General features: G+C 34.5%; 1 protein-coding gene across 5 annotated transcripts in view; it reads right to left on the bottom strand.

Moving 5' to 3' along the window:
- The window catches only part of Srrm234 (Serine-arginine repetitive matrix 2/3/4), a 615,875-nt gene that overhangs the window by 60,823 nt on the left and 534,398 nt on the right, over positions 1-20,654 (bottom strand). For 2 of the 5 annotated variants that reach the window (XM_090391694.1, XM_090391695.1), the window contains 2 exons: positions 2,632-2,751; positions 2,308-2,437 (listed from right to left, as the gene is read on the bottom strand). The exons of 1 other annotated variant lie outside the window; for it this stretch is intronic. In XM_090391694.1, the coding sequence (XP_090247820.1) occupies positions 2,308-2,437; positions 2,632-2,751 (250 nt within the window). The remainder of the gene's footprint in view (positions 1-2,307; positions 2,438-2,631; positions 2,752-20,654) is intronic. 2 more of the 5 variants (XM_090391696.1, XM_090391697.1) reach the window with 2 other exon arrangements.

Genomic DNA, 20,654 nt, shown 5'->3' with positions numbered 1-20,654 from the left:
CAGAGAATGGCAAGACAGAAGATGAAATTAGAAGAATTGAAATCGCAAGGTCAACTTTCAATCATATGAAAAATCTACTGAAATCTAGAGAAATAAATCTGAAAACAAGACTAAGAATCTTCAAATGCTACATATGGTCCACATTATTATATAGGACAATTTAGCCTCATCAGTCAAGTATCAAAAGTCCTCTTATATGTTATTCTTGAAAGAAATAAAAGAACAATAAACATAAATAAATGACACATAAAGTGGCTTCAAGGAAAATGTAAGTACAAGAGAAGGTATTTTCAACATCAGAAGATATTTATTCTTAAATATCAGAAGTTTTTCTAAATATCTAGAAGATATTTAGAAAAACAAAAGGATGTGTACCTCTGCTTCATAGATTACAAAAAGGCATTCAACAATGTTCAACATGAGCAATTAATTGAAATCTTTTCAAAAATAGGCATGGACAGAAAAGACATTAGGCTAATAACTAATCTTTACTGGGAACAGACTGCATCTTTGAGAATAAATGGAGATACCTCAGAAGAATTCCCAGTTCAGAAAGGTGTGAGACAAGGCCATGTCTTATCTCCGACTCTCTTTAACATATACACAGAAGAAATATTTAATAAAATTGGTAATCTCAAAGGAATCACTGTAGGGGGGGGGGGGAAGAAATATTAATAACCCTAAGATATGCAGATGACACGGTTCTTCTAGCTGAAAACAAATATGATCTCAAGATTCTTGTAGATTAAGCCCTCAAGTGCAGCGAACAGTATGGCCTCAGTTTTAACTTTAAAAAGACAAAAATCATGATAATCTCAAGAGAAAAGGAAATACCAAAAATATACATCAATATAAAAGGAAATAAATTAACAAAGGTGCAAACAAACATATACCTTGGACACTTGATCACAGAGAATGGCAGGACAGAAGATGAAATTAGAAGAATTGAAATCGCAAGGTCAACTTTCAATCATATAAAAATCTACTGAAATCTAGAGAATTAAATCTGAAAACAAGACTAAGAATCTTCAAATGCTACATATGGTCCACATTATTATATGGAGTAGAGACATGGACACTCTTCAATCTGAGTGTGAAAAAACTGGAGGCCTTTGAAATGTGAATGCTGTGAAGAATTATGAAGATATCATGGAAAGACAAAAAAGACAAACAAATAGGTACTAGAGATGGTTAGAAAAAACAGAAACCTGATAAAAGAAATTAAAAAGAGAAAAGTCAGCTATTTTGGACATATTCTTAGACATAACTGCCTACAAAGGACACTTCTTGAAGGAACTGTTGAGGAAAAGACTGGAGTAGATGAAAAATTCAGAATAGGTGGAGACATGGTAGTTGATCTCCTGGAGGGAGAAGACACCTGATAGGACAGAGTTGGCCAGGTTAGCTGATGGATAATGCTTCAGCTATCCAACCAATTCGCAGTAGTGTGTTTGAATCCACTCTAATGTTTGTTAATGTCTTTAGGGTGGTGGATAAATTTCATCACCAAGTGTGAGACCACCATGCTGTTTACTGGAGAGCTGAAGTGGCATGAAACAAAAGTTCCACGTTTTGTGTCTAGAGTAGATTTCTTGTATTATTAATTCTTAAGCCCACCCATATTGCTAATGCAAGATAGGTTCACAACCTTTAATGATATGATCTGTAACAAAAACAACAAAACATATATTGGTGACACATATTTCTCCAAAATGGAATCTGTTTTAATGTAGAAAATACTGATGCTTATTTTGAAATTTTATGGCTATGAGTTGTATGAATTTTCAATTCCAACATTGTGCTGCCAATTTTTTATTTATTTTTTTTTTAACAGAATTTTTGAGGGGATGACCTATATAACTTCTACATTTTTACAGACCACATTTGTTCTCAATATAATTGAAAAGTATAATAAAATACATATTTCTGTACTACATTAAGTTAAACGGATTAATTTTTTTGTTCATATTCTGAAATTTCTTTACAATCAAAATACCAAGCCATGCAAACAGGGCAACACAGCTGGTACAGTTGTTACCACTTATGTATAAACATAATCAGAGCAAAAGGAAGAAAATTTTATAATGTTAAAGTGAGTCTATTAGGATCTACTTTAATAAATAACTCTTGTGCAGATTTTAATTTGGGGTTTTTGCTCTGTAAAATGGTATAGTAATATAAAGAAATTTATTTTAAATTTAAGAAATTGGACATATAAATTCATGCTGCTTATCATATATTATTCCAGTGCATTTTACTAAAGCTTCCATATAGATTAGTCAAAATTTTATGGACTGTTTTGTTTACTTAGTGATGCCGGGAACGAAAACATGTCCTATCACAGTTGTGATGTTGGCTTCTGTTAGGAGATCTAGAGTTTGATTGGAAATGATGTCTTTTCTTAGGGTTGCAGCTACTACTTCTGCTTCTTCGAAACCTACGGAAGTTGTGTAGATATCATATCAAATAAAAAAAGATGAAATATAAGAGAAAAAAAAAACAAACAAAAAAACTTAAACAAAATTAATGGTAGAAAATAAAAAAGAAACATAATAACAGAAGAGCAATAGCACATGCCATTCTTTTTTTTTTTTTTTTTTTTTTTTTTTTTTTTTTTTTTGTTGTTGTTACCTAGTAATACGACGTTTATCTAAAAAACTTGGAGAGCCTCTACGTCTAGGAATAGAGGGACTTCTCACACGAGAGCGAGAACGAGAGCGGGAGCATGATGAATAAGACCGGGATCGGGACCTGTATATCATCAGAGAATTATGGCATCATGAAATTCTGCATATTAATTTCATATGCTTTTTTTTTCCAATAAAAATTTGACTAACATAGTTAAAGCAAGCAAAATTTCTGTCAGCAAGAAAAATGAGTCATATTCGAAAGGTAAAACTATCAAAAACTAGATTATTCTTTGTCATAACAAACATAATAACTCACTCTATGGTTCCTCTAACATTCTCAATATTATATCAGAGTACATATTAGCTGTAATAGTATTTCAATGGCAAAACTATACTACTATAGAATCATTTGGAATTACTGTCAACTTTTAACTGTTCTGGTAAATGGTAGACATGAACTAAAGAAAACACTATCATAGCAAAATCACACAAAACATATTAGTGAAAGGTCCCTACTAAAACCTCACAATAGCATTTTTAGTCAGTACACTCAATATTATGAACTGTGATTTGTGAAATATGAAATGCATAAACTAAGAAATGACATCAAAGTTTTGATAGTTGAAGAGTAGTTTTCAATGAAGGCAGAAACATATTTGAAATAAGCATGAAAAATCTTTTATTATGTGTTATTTTACTGTTCTAGGATAAAAAATAAATTCTCCCATTGGGTCATGCTGACAAGAAAAACTATCTAATTCTTCCATATGGAAGAAATCTTGCCACATATGACAGCTATAGTTTTTACTATTTAGGGGATTACTCACCACCACGTAAACTAAAAAAAAAACTACTGATGAATATACATAAGATATTAGGAAGAATTCCTGCTATATAAAAATAAGTTACAGTTACTAAGAAACAAAATATAAATTCTCCAAAGAATATCTTAGAATAATATCAGACAGATATCAAAACAGGACTGTGTCTCAGTGAAAGTGGTGATTGTGTCCTCTGTGCTTGGTTGCTCGAAGTTAGACTTAAGTTCAAGTCTTGTCGCCAACTGGAGGAACTTTTTCTAAGTCTTTCTTCGACCGGTTCCCGAGTTAGTCGATCTCTGGCACAGGCAAGCGGGTTTTCCTCCCAGAAACTCTGTTTTTTTTGTCCTGTAAACTCAAGAAAATCGACCATAGTACCCACACTATTTCAGACAGTAACATATCTTGTTAGGGTTAGGTACCAAGAGATGGCAGCACTTGTTTGCCAGCCTCTACATCGGTGGCTGCTATAATTAGTGATAGACATGGGCCAGCTATCTCTGATTGGCTACCGGCGGAGATTGAAACAAAGGCCATGCCTAACCCCTATAAGGGAATAAAAGGTTAGCTGATTTATTTATTTTATAGATATCAAAATGGAATAAACAATAACTGAAGAACAATATAGATTCAGAAATGAAAAAACAAAGCATAAGTGATGCAATACTAAACACCTCAGAATGATATGTGAAAAATCAACTACAAAAACAGGTCAACCCCTGCTTATTCTTCTTTTTCTGCAGCTTATCCCACTTAAGTAGGGTCACTGTTTTTAATGAGTTTCCTCCACATCCTCCTGTCTTGGGCTGTAACTACATCAAGTTCTTCATTCTCAAGTCCTCCTCCACCAGCTCCCTTCATCTCTTCTTTGGCTGTCCACACTTCCTCCTCCCCATGTACATCCATCTGCATGCCCTTTCTTTAAATATACTCTTCTCCCTCCTCATCACTTGACCAAACCATCTCAACCTTGTCTCTCATATCTTCGCTCCCAAGTTCATAACTTTCACCGTTTTCCCTTACATAGTAATTTCTCAGACAGTCCTTTCTGGTCACACTGCTCATCCACCTAAGCATTCTCATCTCTGCTACCTTCATCCTGCTGATGTTATTTTTCCTCAGGGCCAGTTTCCATAGAATATGTCATAGCTGGTCTCACTACTGTCCTGTAGATTTCGCCTTTAAGATTGATCAGCACCCTCTTGTCACATAGCACTCTACCATTCTCTCTCCAGTTCCTCTATCCAGCATCCCACTTCTTTCTCGGCCTCTCCATCTACTTTCACTGTTGAACCTATTTAAAGTCCCTAACCTTCCCGATGGCATTTTCTTCCAGCTCCAGATCTGTCTCTTGGCTGCCATCCACTTTGCAACACACATACTTTGTCTTACTTATGCTCAGCCTCACACCTCTTTCTTCCAGTACTTTCCAATTTAGCTGCCACTTCTCTTGATTCAGTACACAGCACGATGTCATCTGCATACAAAGTTGTTCAAGGTGCATCTTCTCTCACCTCCTCTGTCACCACCTCCATCACAATATTAAACAGGAATGGATTTAATGCTGATCCTTGATGCAAACCAACTGACACTTGAAAACTTTCTGTCTCTCCCAGGCAGGTCTGAACTACTATCTTCACATTTCTGTACATCTCCTGCACCAATCTGACATATTTCTCCGGTACCTTCAATAAACATCAGATGTAGCTCCCGTTGTTTCTCTCGAAACTTTTCCATCATCTGCCATAACCGAAAGATGGCATCTGTCGTTGATCGACCAGACATGAAACCAAATTATCCCTTTGCAATCTCTACCCTGCCTAAGTCTTCCATCAAGAACCCATTCTAGGATTTTCATTTTCAACCTCTGCTTAATAGATTTTGAAAAGCATTTGCCACTGTCTTAGATGATAAATTTATAGGAATCCTAGAAAAGACTAGAAAAAAAAAGGTCAATAAATTTCCTAACCAAAAAAAAAAAAAAAATATATATATACATATACAATAAAAAGTTAGGAAAGATTACAAAATGCAAAAGTCAGTTCCTCATGGAACCGAATTTTGTGAAGGACTCTTGTCTTTTTCGAATGAACTCTATGTCTAGTGATGATGGCATGTTTTGCGAGTCCAGACCTTTCAGGTTCAAGGTATTGAATATAAGACTGGTGTTCTTCTAGCCAAATAGAGGCAGATCTTCCTGTTTGTCTGAAATAAGATAATCCACAAGAGCAAGGAATTTGGTAAACACCTGGATAATTAAGATGTGGAAGCTTGTCCTTAGGAGAAGTGAGAAAAGTGGAGATTTTTCTGAACGATTTTTCCGCGACTATTCAACTTATAGGCCTTTTACATCGGATCCTACTGGGAGTCAATTGAAGAAACTTAATTCTCTTATAGATAATGTATCTACATGGAATGAAGATCAAAAGAAAAAACTTAAAACCTTCGTTCGTCCACCTAGATTGTATGGTCTTCCGAAAGTTCATAAACCAAGGCATTCCGTTGAGGCCAGTTGTAGATTGTATAGGTTGTCCCACTTACAAAATTTCAAAATTTTTATCAAATCTTCTCACTTCTTCAACTATAAGAACTGATACTTATATAAAAAATACTTTGGATTTCAAAAATAAAATTTCAGATCTTCATTTGGACGTTTCGGATATCATGATCAGTTTAGATATATTGTTTCTTTATCTGAAAGCATTGAATTACTGCAACAGGAATTTCCTTCAGACATTGTAAAAATATTTGATTTTGTAATACATTCTGGATATTTTTCCTTTAAAAATAAGTTGTATCAACAAATTGAAGGAACAGCAATGGGCAATCCTCTTTCTCCTGCTATCCCCAACTTCTTTATGTAACATTTTGAACAACGTATCTTTGACAACATTTCTCCCAGACCTACTCACTGGTTCAGATATGTCGATGACATTTTTGCTATATGGAATGGCTCTTCTGATGAACTTCAACAGTTTCTCACTAAGTTAAATACACTTCATTCAAGGATCCAGTTTACCCTAGAAGTAGAATCAAATAAGCAGTTAGCCATTTTAGATCTTCTAATTCTTCGCCAACCAGATGGTAGCCACAGAAAGAAGACTCATACAGGCCATTATATCCATGCTGAATCTCATCACCATCCCAGTCAAAAGGCAGGAACTATTAAAACACTGGTTCATCATGCCCACTCCTTTTGTTCTTCACACGATCTATTACAGAAAGAACTGCAAATATTACTTCTTCCTAATTATTTAATGGATATAAGAATTCCTTCATCAAAAGAGCTTTGAGTAGTTTTAATATGTCTTCCTCTTCAAATACAGAAGAAATCCCTTATGCACAAGGCATTAGTGAATGTATAGCAAAAGTTTTAAAACCACTGAATATTTTTGTTGCCTTACGACTGTTCAGAAAAATCTCCACCTTTCTCACTTCTCCTAAGGACAAGCTTCCACATCTTAATTATCCAGGTGTTTACCAGATTCCTTGCTCTTGTGAATTATCTTATTTCAGACAAACAGGAAGATCTGCCTCTATTCGGCTAGAAGAACACCAGTCTTATATTCGATACCTTGAACCTGAACAATCTGGACTTGCAGAACATGCCATCATCACTAGACATAGAGTTCATTGGAAAAAGACAAGGAGTCCTTCACAAAAGTCGGTTCCTCATGGAACGGCTTTATAAAGAAACATGTGAAACTTTACTTCACTCAACTAACTTAAACAGATCTGATGGTTTACATATATCCCCTTTATGGGAGATAGTACTTTATAATTCAGCTAATCTTTCCTAACTTTTTATTGTATATATAATTTTTTTTTTTTTTTGTTAGGAAATTTATTGACCTTTTTAGTTATCTTACACTAGCTACTTAGGTGGCGCTTTTTGTAATTGTTAATGATTGTTTAATTTGAGCTTAAAATGTACTGAAGATGCCTGTGACCAGGGCTGCCAAATTGGTTACATCTGAGACTTTTGTCACGGGCCCAACATCGAAAAGGGCCCCGACCTGTCACATAACTGTGTTTATAATGCATGGTTTTAATTCTCGTAATAATACAACAATGATAAATAATAATGGCATGAATGATTCTGTGTTTTGTTTTAGAAAGACGGCTACGCTCTTTAGCTCACCGTGAGTGTCCGGAAGACACTGATTCTCTCAGCGCGGATTGCTGTAGTTATAGTGGATGATGATGATGTCAATAGGCGTTCGTGCAAGGTTTTTTTGCAGTTAGCTGCAGTAGCTAGTAATTGCATCACAGTAATGTTCTCTGCCAGAACGCTTCATTGTTGTTATTATTTTGATAGAAGAAGGTTTTGTTATTGTTTGTAAAGTGTGCAACTGTATAGTGTAGGCCATGCGCTAAAAAATGAAATTACGTATTCTTATTAATTTGATTTTTTAATTATTAAAATTATATTTTTAATAATAAAAATTTGACCAAAGAAATGTATCATCATAAATCTGGAAATCAAAAACGAAAGGAGAAAAGGGATCGTGAGAAAGCAAAAGAAGATTTAAAAAACAAGCATTTACTACTGAAATATTTGAATACGGAAGAACACCAAGATATTGAAATTTCAAGCAAACAATGTGCTAATAGTTTAACTGCTGACAAAAGTAATAAAGAATCTTCTTCACCTGGACCTGCAGCAGCTAACTCTGAAGTAAACGCTGAAATAGATGCTAGGGACAATTTAAACCTTCAAGATAAACAAAAAAAGTTGCTTCGACCTGGAATTGAAGCAACAATCAGCACTACAACCGATGCAGTTGGTAACAACGATTTAATATATGAAGAATTTACTTCAACTGGAGGAGAAGCTGAAGCGACTACCAACTTAGAAGCTACCGAAGTAATAAATTATGAAGCTCCAGGTACTTGGCTAGATTTCTTTAGTGATGTAAATCAGCAATTAATAGTTGTTAAAGGACTAAAATCCGAATCTGAGTTAAATAATATGGTCAAGTTAATGCCAAAAGATTGTAAAGGTAGAAAATTTTCTTCGTATTTACTTTATTCTCAGTTATCAAATGGCCGTGATCAGTTAGTTCGAGACTGGTTACACTGGAGTTCAAGCAAACAAACCTTATATTGTATTACCTGCCTATTATTTAGCAATGATACAAAAAGTAAACTTGTCAGCGATTTAAGTAAATCAGAAGGATTTTGTCCTCTAAAAAACAAAAGTGGCAAATGTTATATACACGTTTGCCTGATCATGAAAAAGCGCGATCTCTAACAGGTAACAGAGTAAACAACAAAATGGAAAATTTAGTTATTAATGAAACAAAAAAATTTTATGAATTGCTTAAAAAGTTGCTTCATGTAATTTTATTTTTAGCATCCAGAAATTTACCATTTCGTGGTTGCTAATCAACAAATTGGTAATCCACATAATGGGAACTTTCTGGGGATATTAGAATTAGTTTCGCATTATGATCCCATACTAAAAGAACATTTACAAAAGGTAAAAGAATCTCAAAACACCGGCCAACGACTTCAGGCCCATTATTTATCATGGCAAACTCAAAATGAATTCATTGACATTTGCAGTAATTTTGTATTAAACAAAATTTTAAGCGAAAGAAAGAAGTCCATTTATTATTCAATAATTTGTGACTCAACTCCAGATTTGTCACATATCAAACAAAATGTTTTAATACTACGATATGTTTTCAGAGATTCTTTAACTCAAAATTGGATAATTCTTGAAAGGTTTATAGAATTTCTTGATTTTTATCATAAAACTGGAGAAGAAATAGCAAAAAAATTATTAGAACGCTTCAATCAACTAGAAATTGACATACAAGACTGCAGAGGTCAGGGATATGACAATGCTGCAAATACGAGTGGAAAAAACTGAGTGGTTAGCATATTCGCTTTCCAGCCAAAAGGCTGTGGGTTCAAATCGCGCCATGAGCATGGATGTTTGTGATTGTCTGTGAAAATACTAGTGGTGGTGGGCAGTAGATGGTGTTGGCATAGATGATGATTGCAGTTGCGATTTGATGTAGTGGGTGAATTGAGTGGTAGAGTAGGTGCCCTCCCTCGATGGGTTCATTGGACTCCCTGGAGGTGTCATGTAATAATAATAATAAAATAAAAGTGTTCGGTCTTTTATTGAAAAAGAAAATGAAACTTCTCTTTATTCCCCATGTGCAGCACATTCACTGAATGTAGTGGGCTTAAATGCAGCTAAATGTTGTTTGGAAAGTACAATATATTTTGGAAACTTGGAGCGTTTATTTGCATTTTTTAGCTCAAGCCCAATGAGATGGCAAATTTTATTAGAAAAAACTGGCTGTTCTCTTCATGGTCTCTCTCAAACTCGCTGGAGTTATAGAATCGATGCGGTTGGACCAGTTGCTCAGAAGCTTCCAAGTGTTTTAAAGGCTTTATAGGATGTAATTTTGACTGGGAAATTATCAAATGAAGGTCATTCTGAAGCTGTTGCTCTAAAACGATATTTTTCAAGTTTCAAAGCAATACTTTTTGCAACAATTTGGTTTAAATTTTTAGCTTCCATTGACGGACAAAATAAAATATAGCAATCTAGTACCATATTGATTGATATTGCAATAGCAAATGTTGAGTTTCTTCTGAAAGAACTTGACATTTTAGAAATAAGTGGCAAGATGTTCTCTCTGAAGCTACACTTGTTGCAATTGAATTGGGTATAACCCCAAATGTCGAAAAACGGCTATAAGCGAAGAGAATAAAGCTAGCAGATGAAGAAAGTGCAGATGGGGATGATACACAAGGACATTTTAAAAGAACTGTATATTTTGTTATATTGGATACAATTATTTCGCAACTTCACATGCGTTTCACATCTTTAAAAAACATTCAGAATTTACTTTCACCAATATTAAATTTTCAAACAATGAATCATCAAGAAATTTCTGACTCGTGCAATAATTTAATAAATAAATATTCGAAAGACTTAACATCATCTCTGAAAGATGAAATCTATCACATAAAAAAGATTTATAATGCCACATTTAAAGATGTTATACCAGGACTAGATTTATTAAATACCATTTATAAATTTCAACTTCACGGTGTTTTTCCCAAAATATGTACTTCAATCAGAATTTTTTGCACAATACCAGTAACAGTTACCGAAGGTGAAAGAACGTTTAGTAAACTTTCAGCAATAAAGAGCTTCTGTAGATCATCAATGCTCCAGGAAAGATTAAACGGCTTAGCTTTGCTATCAATAGAACATGACTTGGCAATGAAAATTGATTATGATGAGATAATTAAAGATTTCACTAACCGTGAGGAAGTGGATGAGGCAATAAAAATTTTAAAATTCTCTTTTTATTTAATGTTTGTATTTTGTATGGTATGTAATGTATCGAATTTTGAATTTATTGTACACTTTTTTAAAATAAATGTTTAATGTTTTATATAACTTTTTTTATTAAACAAAAGTGATGCACTTTTTTAAGTGGGGCCTGGACCACTTAAAAAAGTGGTCCCTGCCTGTGACACACAGGCGAAAATTATACTATTAAATAATCTTTTTACGTGAGTTTTTCCATTATTCATTTTGTATTTAAAAATATGAAGGTATTTTAAGATGGAGGAAATATAAATAAATAACCTAAGATATGCAGATGACACAGTACTAACCACTGAAAATGAAGACAATGTGCAAACGGTTAATAAACTAACAGAAAGCTGTGATAACCCTGAACTAAAAATAAATACAGAAAACAAAAACAATAATAATCACAGATAAAGTGATGAATTAAAGACCACCCTATAGAACAAGTAGATAAATTTATATATCTGAGAAGTCTAATCAGTGATGATGGAAAATGTCAGAAAGAAATAAAAAGAATACAAATAGCCAAAACAGCCTTTCTTAACATGAAACAAAGATTTATTAACAAAAAAAGCCAATATAAATACAATAATATAACTATAACTGTTAAGTTGCTATGTATATTCTTAATGTGAATCTTAATCCTTAATTAATGTACACACCTCAGAAACATGGACTATCAGAAAAGAAATGGAAAAAAGATTGATGGTTCTGGAGATGTAGTTACCATGAAAATGATATGGATTAGATGGCTACAAACAGGTTACAAAACAAACAAAGACGTTTGTAGATAGAGCAAACCAAACAATAAGGTTACTGAATGAGATCAGACGAGGGAAAATGAAATTCTTAGGAGATGTGCTAAGAGAAGCAGGACTGACCAATATGATCATCATGGGAAAACACCAGAGAAGAAGAAGAGGAAAAGCCTAATTAAGTTATTACTATATGAAGGACTGAACAAACAAAAGTATTATTATTATTGTTATGGGCTACTCCACAGACTCACTGAGGAAGGCCATAAACATCATATCAAGCATTATCCAACATTTGCACAGCATCTATCATATTTTGCTTTGAACTCATTCAGAGTCATGGCACACCCTTGCTAACTACACTCTTGCTCAGTTTCAAAGGATGGTCCCTAGTTCTTCCACCACTAACACCTGTTCTGAAAAGTTTCCTCTGAATTAATCTCGTAAAAACACTTCAGTAATTTGTACGTCTCAATCATAACACCCTTTTTCTGCTGTCAACAAGTTTCTGTACCCACAAATCTTCAACCTATTCTCATGGGGGTCATTCCATAGACCTGCTACCATTTTGGTCACTCACTTTCAGATCTCTTCTCCACCTCTTCCTTACTGGGAAAAACCCAGGTGCCCAGATCTGTGTGCAGTAGTCAAGATAGGATCTTATCAAGGGTCAGTAAAGAAGAATAATAACCTGTATGTCTCAAAGTATTCTTCAATAACCAAGTAGTATGATGAGTTGCTTTAGCCACTTTTGCTATATTCTCTCTAAACTTTAACTTCCTATCCACTAACACTCCCCAAATCCCTGGCTTCATCAATTTCCTGGAGTACCATTTCATCAATGTGATTTAATTTTGATGGTATATATCAGAACATAGAATTATAAGTAAATAATTATTTATTGACTTATTGATAATATTTCGCTGGAGTTATAACCAGCATTTTCAGAGCACAAAAACACAGTTTGTCACAGTACATGAGACTACAACAAAATGGTGTAACAAAGGGACTAGTTAAAATGTAGCAACAACACAAAGATTAAAGTCCTAATTAGGCACTGTTGGATTCTAATTATGTAGAAATGGAATAAATGTTATTTGATTCAGAATCCAACATGATTTTCCATCACAAGAACTATATTTGTAAATATTATTTAATGTAAATAACATAAATTATAATTGATATCATATAACTGCCTTAATTATATCAAGTTTTTAATTATTTAAACAAAAGAAAGTGTTAATGATAAAGAGGTTCTGTATTAAATATTATTAAGTTATTTTATTTATTGTTATGTCAATATTATAAGAACTTGTATTTGTAATTTAACTACGCACTTATTGAAATGCAAATATTCTATTTATTCTTTTTTGTGAAAGTTTAACGTTATGTAATAACTGAATGTAGTTGTATAGCCTAATGTAACATTCGCGAGAATGTTTACGTTTATCGGTTGTCATAGAGACACGTGAAATAAACGAGCGCGAGTGAAGGGAGCATGGGCAAAATAAGAAGAGAAAATATATACGTAATATACGTAGTAAGAGGGTCGGAACGGAATTTTGGAAGTAAAAAGTAGCAAGGGGATAAACTAGAGAAGTAGAAGTAAATAAAAGGTTCTTAGGGTAGGAGTTAAGTGGATAATTTTTATAAGTGAGCAAGAACGTAACGAATTTTATAGTTAGCTGAAATTGAAATCAGCAGTAGTAATAGAAGGAAATTTAAAGCTACAATCGGATAAAGTAAAAAGCTGAACATTCAAGGAAGAATTCTGAATAAACCCAGCTGATCTAGTATTGCAGCTTATTTCCGATTTGCCCTAAAGAGAACCTCACAGTGTTTTAATTAATTTATGAGTGGTAATAACGATAGTTGAAGTGCCCTAATTGATGTCAAGAATTCTGAAGCGTAGTTGATAGTGCTTTAAGTATAACTGCGGATAAGTTTTGTAAACGTGCTTTTATTCTTTAAGTGTGATAAGTGAATTCCAGAAGTTTGCTCACAACATAATAGATGTTCTAGGAACCATTTTTGGTAAGGTCTATCATAGTGAATTGTTAACTGTGGAAACCCTTCGTGATTGAGAGTTGGAGATAGGAATTGTTTGAAAGATTATTTTCAGCTATTAGATCCTGTAATATTTTGAACTTGTAGCATGACTGAAAAATGTGTGAAAACTGATTAGATTGGATGTTCTATTATATTTATTTAAGTGTAGAAACTTTGTAACCCAGAAGCTAAGAAGGTGCATGTGAAGACTTGGAAGATTGTGCTAATGTAATTGACTTGACTTAATGTTTGACTTATTTCTATGTTTAAAGTTAGAAGTAAAATTTATGTAAGTGTTGTATGACTTATATTAAATGCTTTATTTGTTAACCTAACTGTTGTATTTGCCTGAAATTCTTTTTACTGCACCGTTCACAAAAATTCGAATCTTGCGGGAATCCCAAGTGGAAAATAAAATACCTCGGCCAGAATGAATGAAAGGACTGCTAACTAATTTTGAATTGATCCTACTAATTCATATAGACTTATCTAAGGATAGAGTGGCGCAGTATAATAGAAATTTCTCTACCCTTAGATCAGTGATTAATTTGCAATTAGTTTTCCTTTATTTTGTCGTGACGTGTTCTCTTGACGTTCGAATCCGCCATCTTGCTAAAAGACACTTTCATAAAATAAAGGAAAACTAATTGCAAATTAATCACTGATCTAAGGGTAGAGAAATTTCTATTATACTGCGCCACTCTATCCTTAGATAAGTCTATATGAATTAGTAGGATCAATTCAAAATTAGTTAGCAGTCCTTTCATTCATTCTGGCCGAGGTATTTTATTTTCCACTTGGGATTCCCGCAAGATTCGAATTTTTGTGAACGGTGCAGTAAAAAGAATTTCAGGCAAATACAACAGTTAGGTTAACAAATAAAGCATTTAATATAGGTCATACAACACTTACATAAATTTTACTTCTAACTTTAAACATAGAAATAAGTCAAACATTAAGTCAAGTCAATTACATTAGCACAATCTTCCAAGTCTTCACATGCACCTTCTCAGCTTCAGGGTTACAAAGTTTCTACACTTAAATAAATATAATAGAACATCCAATCTAATCAGTTTTCACACATTTTTCAGTCATGCTATAAGTTCAAAATATTACAGGATCTAATAGCTGAAAATAATCTTTCAAACAATTCCTATCTCCAACTCTCAATCACGAAGGGTTTCCACAGTTAAAGTTAACAATTCACTATGATAGACCTTACCGAAAATGGTTCCTAGAACATCTATTATGTTGTGAGCAAACTTCTGGAATTCACTTATCACACTTAAAGAATAAAAACACATTTACAAAACTTATCCGCAGTTATAACCAGCATCTTCAGAGCACAAAAACACAGTTTGTCACAGTACATGAGACTACAACAAAATGGTGTAACAAAGGGACTAGTTAAAATGTAGCAACAACACAAAGATTAAAGTCCTAATTAGGCACCCTCTATCTTTAAAAAAAAAACAAGAAAAATAGAGAGAAAACAGGTACCTAGTTATGTCTTAAGATGACTGTCTCCCAAATCTTAGGTAAATTTATACAGCCACATTTGCTGAGATTTGGAGTATGTTTCAAGGCTTCTGTTGCTTCTAAGAACAATCTCTCTGACTTGTAAAAGCTTCTGTGCAGTACTTTTGTTTTCTTCCGGTAGATCCTGTGTGCAAGTGTATCCAAAGCATGGTCTGCTAGGCCCGACTTGCCATAGCAATAGTGCCAGATGTATCTTTTATGTTCACTGATGCAGATTCCACAGTTCTTCCTGTTTGACCATAGTAAGCTTGATCACATGAGCAGGGTACTTCGTAGACTCCTGGATGTGATAAAGGAGGGATGTTGTCCTTGGGTGAACGGATGAGAGTTGATAATTTGACACACAGTCTGAATACAGTGCATAATTGATGTTTATTGAGAATTCTAGATATCTTTTCCAATGTGGCTCTAATGTATGGGATGATGACTATTTTATTATAGTTCTCTATAGTGGATAGTGGGAGGGGTTTCTTGGGAGCATTTAGTATTTTGTTTATCTTATGGGGATTATAGCCATTGGCCAAGAAGGTGTAGCATAAGTGAGCCAGTCCAGCAGCAAAAGCGTTGTCATTGGAACAGATTGCTCTTGCTCTGTGGGTTAGTGTTTTTAAGATACCATACTGTTGAGAAGGGTGATAGTGTGATTGTTTGTGTAAATATCTCCCTGTATGTGTGAGTTTTCTAAAAACTGAGAATGATAAGGAACCATCTGGAAGACGTGTGATTAGTGTATCCAGGAAGGGCAGATAGTTATTAGCTTCCAGTTCCATTGTAAAGTGGATTTTTGGGTGTTTGCTATTTAAATGTGCTAAAAATGTATCCAATGTGCCTGGGCCATGTGGCCAAATAGCAAGCACATCATCAACATAGCATAGCCAAAGCGTTGGATTCAGAGTGGCTGTATTGATAGCTAGTTTTTCCAGATGTTCAATGTACAAGTCAGCTAAATGGGAGCCCATAGCTGTCCCATCTAATTGTTGTATATTTTTCCTTTCAATGTGAAATATCTTGCATTGTATTGTGAATTTAAATAGTTCAAATATATTAGGGGAAAAGTGTACTCCATACACTTTCCCCCCTAAAGAAACAGTAAACACTGTTTACTGTTTCTTTAAGCCAGGAAGTGACTTTTTTCAGTAATTTGCGCACCTTATTCTTTTGTGTGTTGGTGGGTTTGCGATCTATAATTTTGTATGTTGATTGGTCTCATAAAAGTGTGTGCATTTTGTTTTCATATTCTGTTGTATCCATCACCATAGTTGCATTCCTGACTGCTTTTGTTTTGATAATCTGGTTATTATTATGTAATTCTTTCAGAGGAATGATTTCCTTATGTGGGATATTATTTCTGGGAGGCTTAGACTGGATTAGGATGTTGGCTGCATCTAAACATATGTTATTGGCTATTGCTGGAGGCAGGTCGTATATCAGCCGTTCGACGAACGCCATTATTTTGGCTTTTGGAACTTGTTTGGTAGTAATGGCAAAATTGTGTGCCTGACTTAAAGCATTAATGGCTTCTTTGGTTAAGGTGAGTGATGATAAATTCACAACAATGCGATCTTGTTGTAATTGCGGTCATTGTGTAGCACTGCATTATTGGAGAATTTCAAACTTTTTCTTGCTTGAAATTCTCCAAACTGGTTTCTCAGCACCTCTTTAAGAGACTACAACAACATGGTGTAACAAAGGGACTAGTTTTCTTTGATATGATATATACCGTCAAAATTAAACAACATGTATGATGAACACATAAGCCTTTCTACACATTTTAGGATTCTTCACGGAGACAATATTGTACAAGACACGACAATACGGTAAGTGGAAGTTGAAAATAGCCCGACAACTGAACAGGTTAGCCTTCTTAAAGAAGTGCTGAGACACCAATTTAATACCTAACTGTGTGAAAATTAAAAAGAAGTTCCACTCGACCAAACCCAACATATTTATAAACAAGCTATTACAAGAACAGATTAACGCCACTCGCCTAGAATTATCAAAATTAAATTCAGCCATCAACATGCTACGTGAACTACTGTTTAATATATTAAACATGGAGCTATGGGAGATCCTAGACAACATCACCAACGCAGCGGCTAGAACAGAATTCATCAAAGTCAAAAACCAGCACCAGAAAGAGTTTGAAATTCTCCAACAGCGCAGTGCTACACAATGACCGCAATTACAACAAGATCGTGTAGTTGTGAATTTATCATCGCTCACCCTTAACCAAAGAAGTCATTAGTGCTTTAAGTCAGGGGCACAATTTTGCCGTTACTCCCAAACAAGTTCCAAAAGCCAAAATAATGGCATCTCTCTTACGGGGAATATACGCCCTGCCTCCAGCAATTGTCAATAACATACATGTAGATGTGGCCAACATCCTAATCAAGTCTAAGCCTCCCAGAAATAATATCCCACATAAGGAAATCATTCCTCTAAAAGAGTTACATAATAATAACCAGATTGTCATAACAAAAGTAGTCAGGAATGAAACTATGGTGATGGATACAACAGAATATGAAAACAAAATGCACACACTTTTATAAAACCAATCAACATACAAAATTATAGATCGCAATCCCAGAACACACAAAAGAATAAGTTGCGTAAATTACTGAAAAAAAGCCACATCCTGGCATAAAGAAACAGTAAACAAGCTCAAGCTGTTCCACGTTAAAACACCCAGGATATATATGGAGCATCAAAAATTCACAAACCAAGTACTCCCTGGATAGTATAAATAGTCCCACATAAAAACTGGCTAGACATTTTGCTAAGCTACTAGCCACTTTCACAAACACTTTTCCCTCCTTTGTCAAAAATTCTGCCCACCTAAAAAGTATTTTAGAACACCATACCTTAAAAAGTTCAGACTTAATGGTGAGTTTGATATCACCTCACTATTCACAAATGTACCACTAATTGAAACTCTTAATCTGCTAAAGTCACACTTTCTCCCTAATATATTTGAACTATTTAAATTCACAATACATGCAGGATATTTCACATGGAAAGGGAAAATATACAAACAATTAGATGGGACAGCTATGGGCTCCCCCTTAGCTAACTTGTACATTCAACATCTAGAAAAACTATCAATACAGCCTTCTCAATCCAACGTTTTGGCTATGCTATGTTGATGATGTGCTTGCTATTTGGCCACATGGCCCAGGCACATCGGATACATTCTTAGCACATTTAAATAGCCAACATCCAAAAATCCACTTTACAATGGAACTGGAAGCTAATAACTATCTGCCCTTCCTGGATACACTAATCACACGTCTTCCAGATGGTTCCTTATCATTCTCAGTTTTTAGAAAACTCACACATACAGGGAGATATTTACACAAACAATCACACTATCACCCTTCTCAACAGTATGGTATCTTAAAAACACTAACCCACAGAGCAAGAGCAATCTGTTCCAATGACAACGCTTTTGCTGCTGGACTGGCTCACTTATGCTACACCTTCTTGGCCAATGGCTATAATCCCCATAAGATAAACAAAATACTAAATGCTCCCAAGAAACCCCCCCTCCCACTATCCACTATAGAGAACTATAATAAAATAGTCATCATCCCATACATTAGAGCCACATTGGAAAAGATATCTAGAATTCTCAATAAACATCAATTATGCACTGTATTCAGACTGTGTGTCAAATTATCAACTCTGATCCGTTCACCCAAGGACAACATCCCTCTTTTATCACATCCAGGAGTCTACGAAGTACCCTGCTCATGTGATCAAGCTTACTATGGTCAAACAGGAAGAACTGTGGAATCCGCATCAGTGAACATAAAAGATACATCTGGCACTATCGCTATGGCAAGTCAGGCCTAGCAGACCAGGCTTTGGATACCCCACCCCCTGCACACAGGATCAACTGGAAGAAAACAAAAGTACTGCACAGAAGCTTTTACAAGTCAGAGAGATTGTTCTTAGAAGCAAGAGAAGCCTTGAAACATATTCCAAATGTCAGCAAATATGGCTGTATAAATTTACCTAAGATTTGGGAGACAGTCATTTCAGACATAACTAGGTACCTGCTTTCTCTCTGTTTTTTTTTTTTTTTAAGATGGAGGGTGCCTCATTAGGACTTTAGTCTTTGTGTTGTTGCTACAATTTTTTAAACTAGTCCCTTTGTTACACCATTTTGTTGTAGTCTTGGGTACTATGACAAACTGTGTTTTTGTGCTCTGAGGATGCTGGTTATAACACCAGTGAAATATCAGCAACAAGTCAATAAATAATTATTTACTTATAATTCTGTGTTCTGATATATACTGTAAAAATTAAACAATATGTATGACGAACACATAAGCCTTTCTACACATCAATGTGGTATACAGCTAGTAATCTTTTCACCCCAAAATGCATAAACTTACATTTTGCCATATTAAACTAACATCTATTCTCCTTTGCCTAGACCATAGGTTCACAAACTTTTTCGGCCCACTTCCTACTTTGTAAGACATAAATTTTGTAACGCCCCCCCATTATATAAATTATATAAAATTGGGTTTTATATAATTTTCTAATTGATTTGTACAAAAATTATTTTTGTACAAATCAATTAGAAAAGTGGTTTTATATATTTTATATATATTTTGAAATGAAATATAACAAATATATTTGCTACTGTAAACATAACCTATTATACACACACATATATACATGCTCTATTTTCTCATTGACATAGAAAATTGACATCTATTTCTATCTGACATGGTAAATTTTCAAATGATTAAATAATTGAAATAGAAAATTGATAAAAAAATTGACCGTGCAAGACGGGTATAAGATGAATTAAAATGCAATATTTAAATTTTAAATGATTATCTAATCGCAAAATCACAAAAATAATTAATTTTTAAATATATATTATTAATTTCTTCTATAAAGAGCCACCGACCCCTAGACTGCCTGAACCCCCCCCCCCCAAATGCTTTTGATCCCACTATAGCCCCCCTAGAAGGCTTCAGCGCCCACTGGGGTGCAGTACCACCCACTTTGGGAACCCATGGCCTAGACAGACAGTCTATCCAAATCATTCTGCAAAACTTTATCATCATCTGTATTAGCTATTGCTCTACTCAACTTTGCATCATCAGCAAACAACTGAACAGTTCATCTCAGATCCCTTCCTATATCATTAATGTACAAATTAAACAGTAGTGTTCCAAGAACAGAGCCTTGCGGCACGTCACTAGTCACAGACCTTCTTCTGGACTCTACTCCTGAATAAACTCTCTTCATCAACCACCCTCTTATCCACCCCCACCAACCGTATATATCCATCCCCATGTGCTGCAATTTACTGATTAGAATTCCAAGTGGTATCTTGTCAAAGGCTTTTGAAAAAGTCCACTGTAATCACTGTAAAACCATTACCTTTATCCAACTCAGGTGCAGCTGTATCATAAAACGTGAGCAAGTTACTGAGATATGACCTACCTTTCACAAAACCATGTTGTTCCCCCCCCCCCCCATACAATACTCCATT

Source organism: Typopeltis vanoorti, chromosome 4, assembly GCF_054136105.1.
Source record: "Typopeltis vanoorti isolate ZY-2024b chromosome 4, IOZ_Tvanoo_1.0, whole genome shotgun sequence".
In the NCBI taxonomy this organism is placed as follows: Eukaryota; Metazoa; Arthropoda; class Arachnida; order Uropygi; family Thelyphonidae; genus Typopeltis; species Typopeltis vanoorti.
This window is presented reverse-complemented; position numbering and strand designations above follow the sequence as displayed.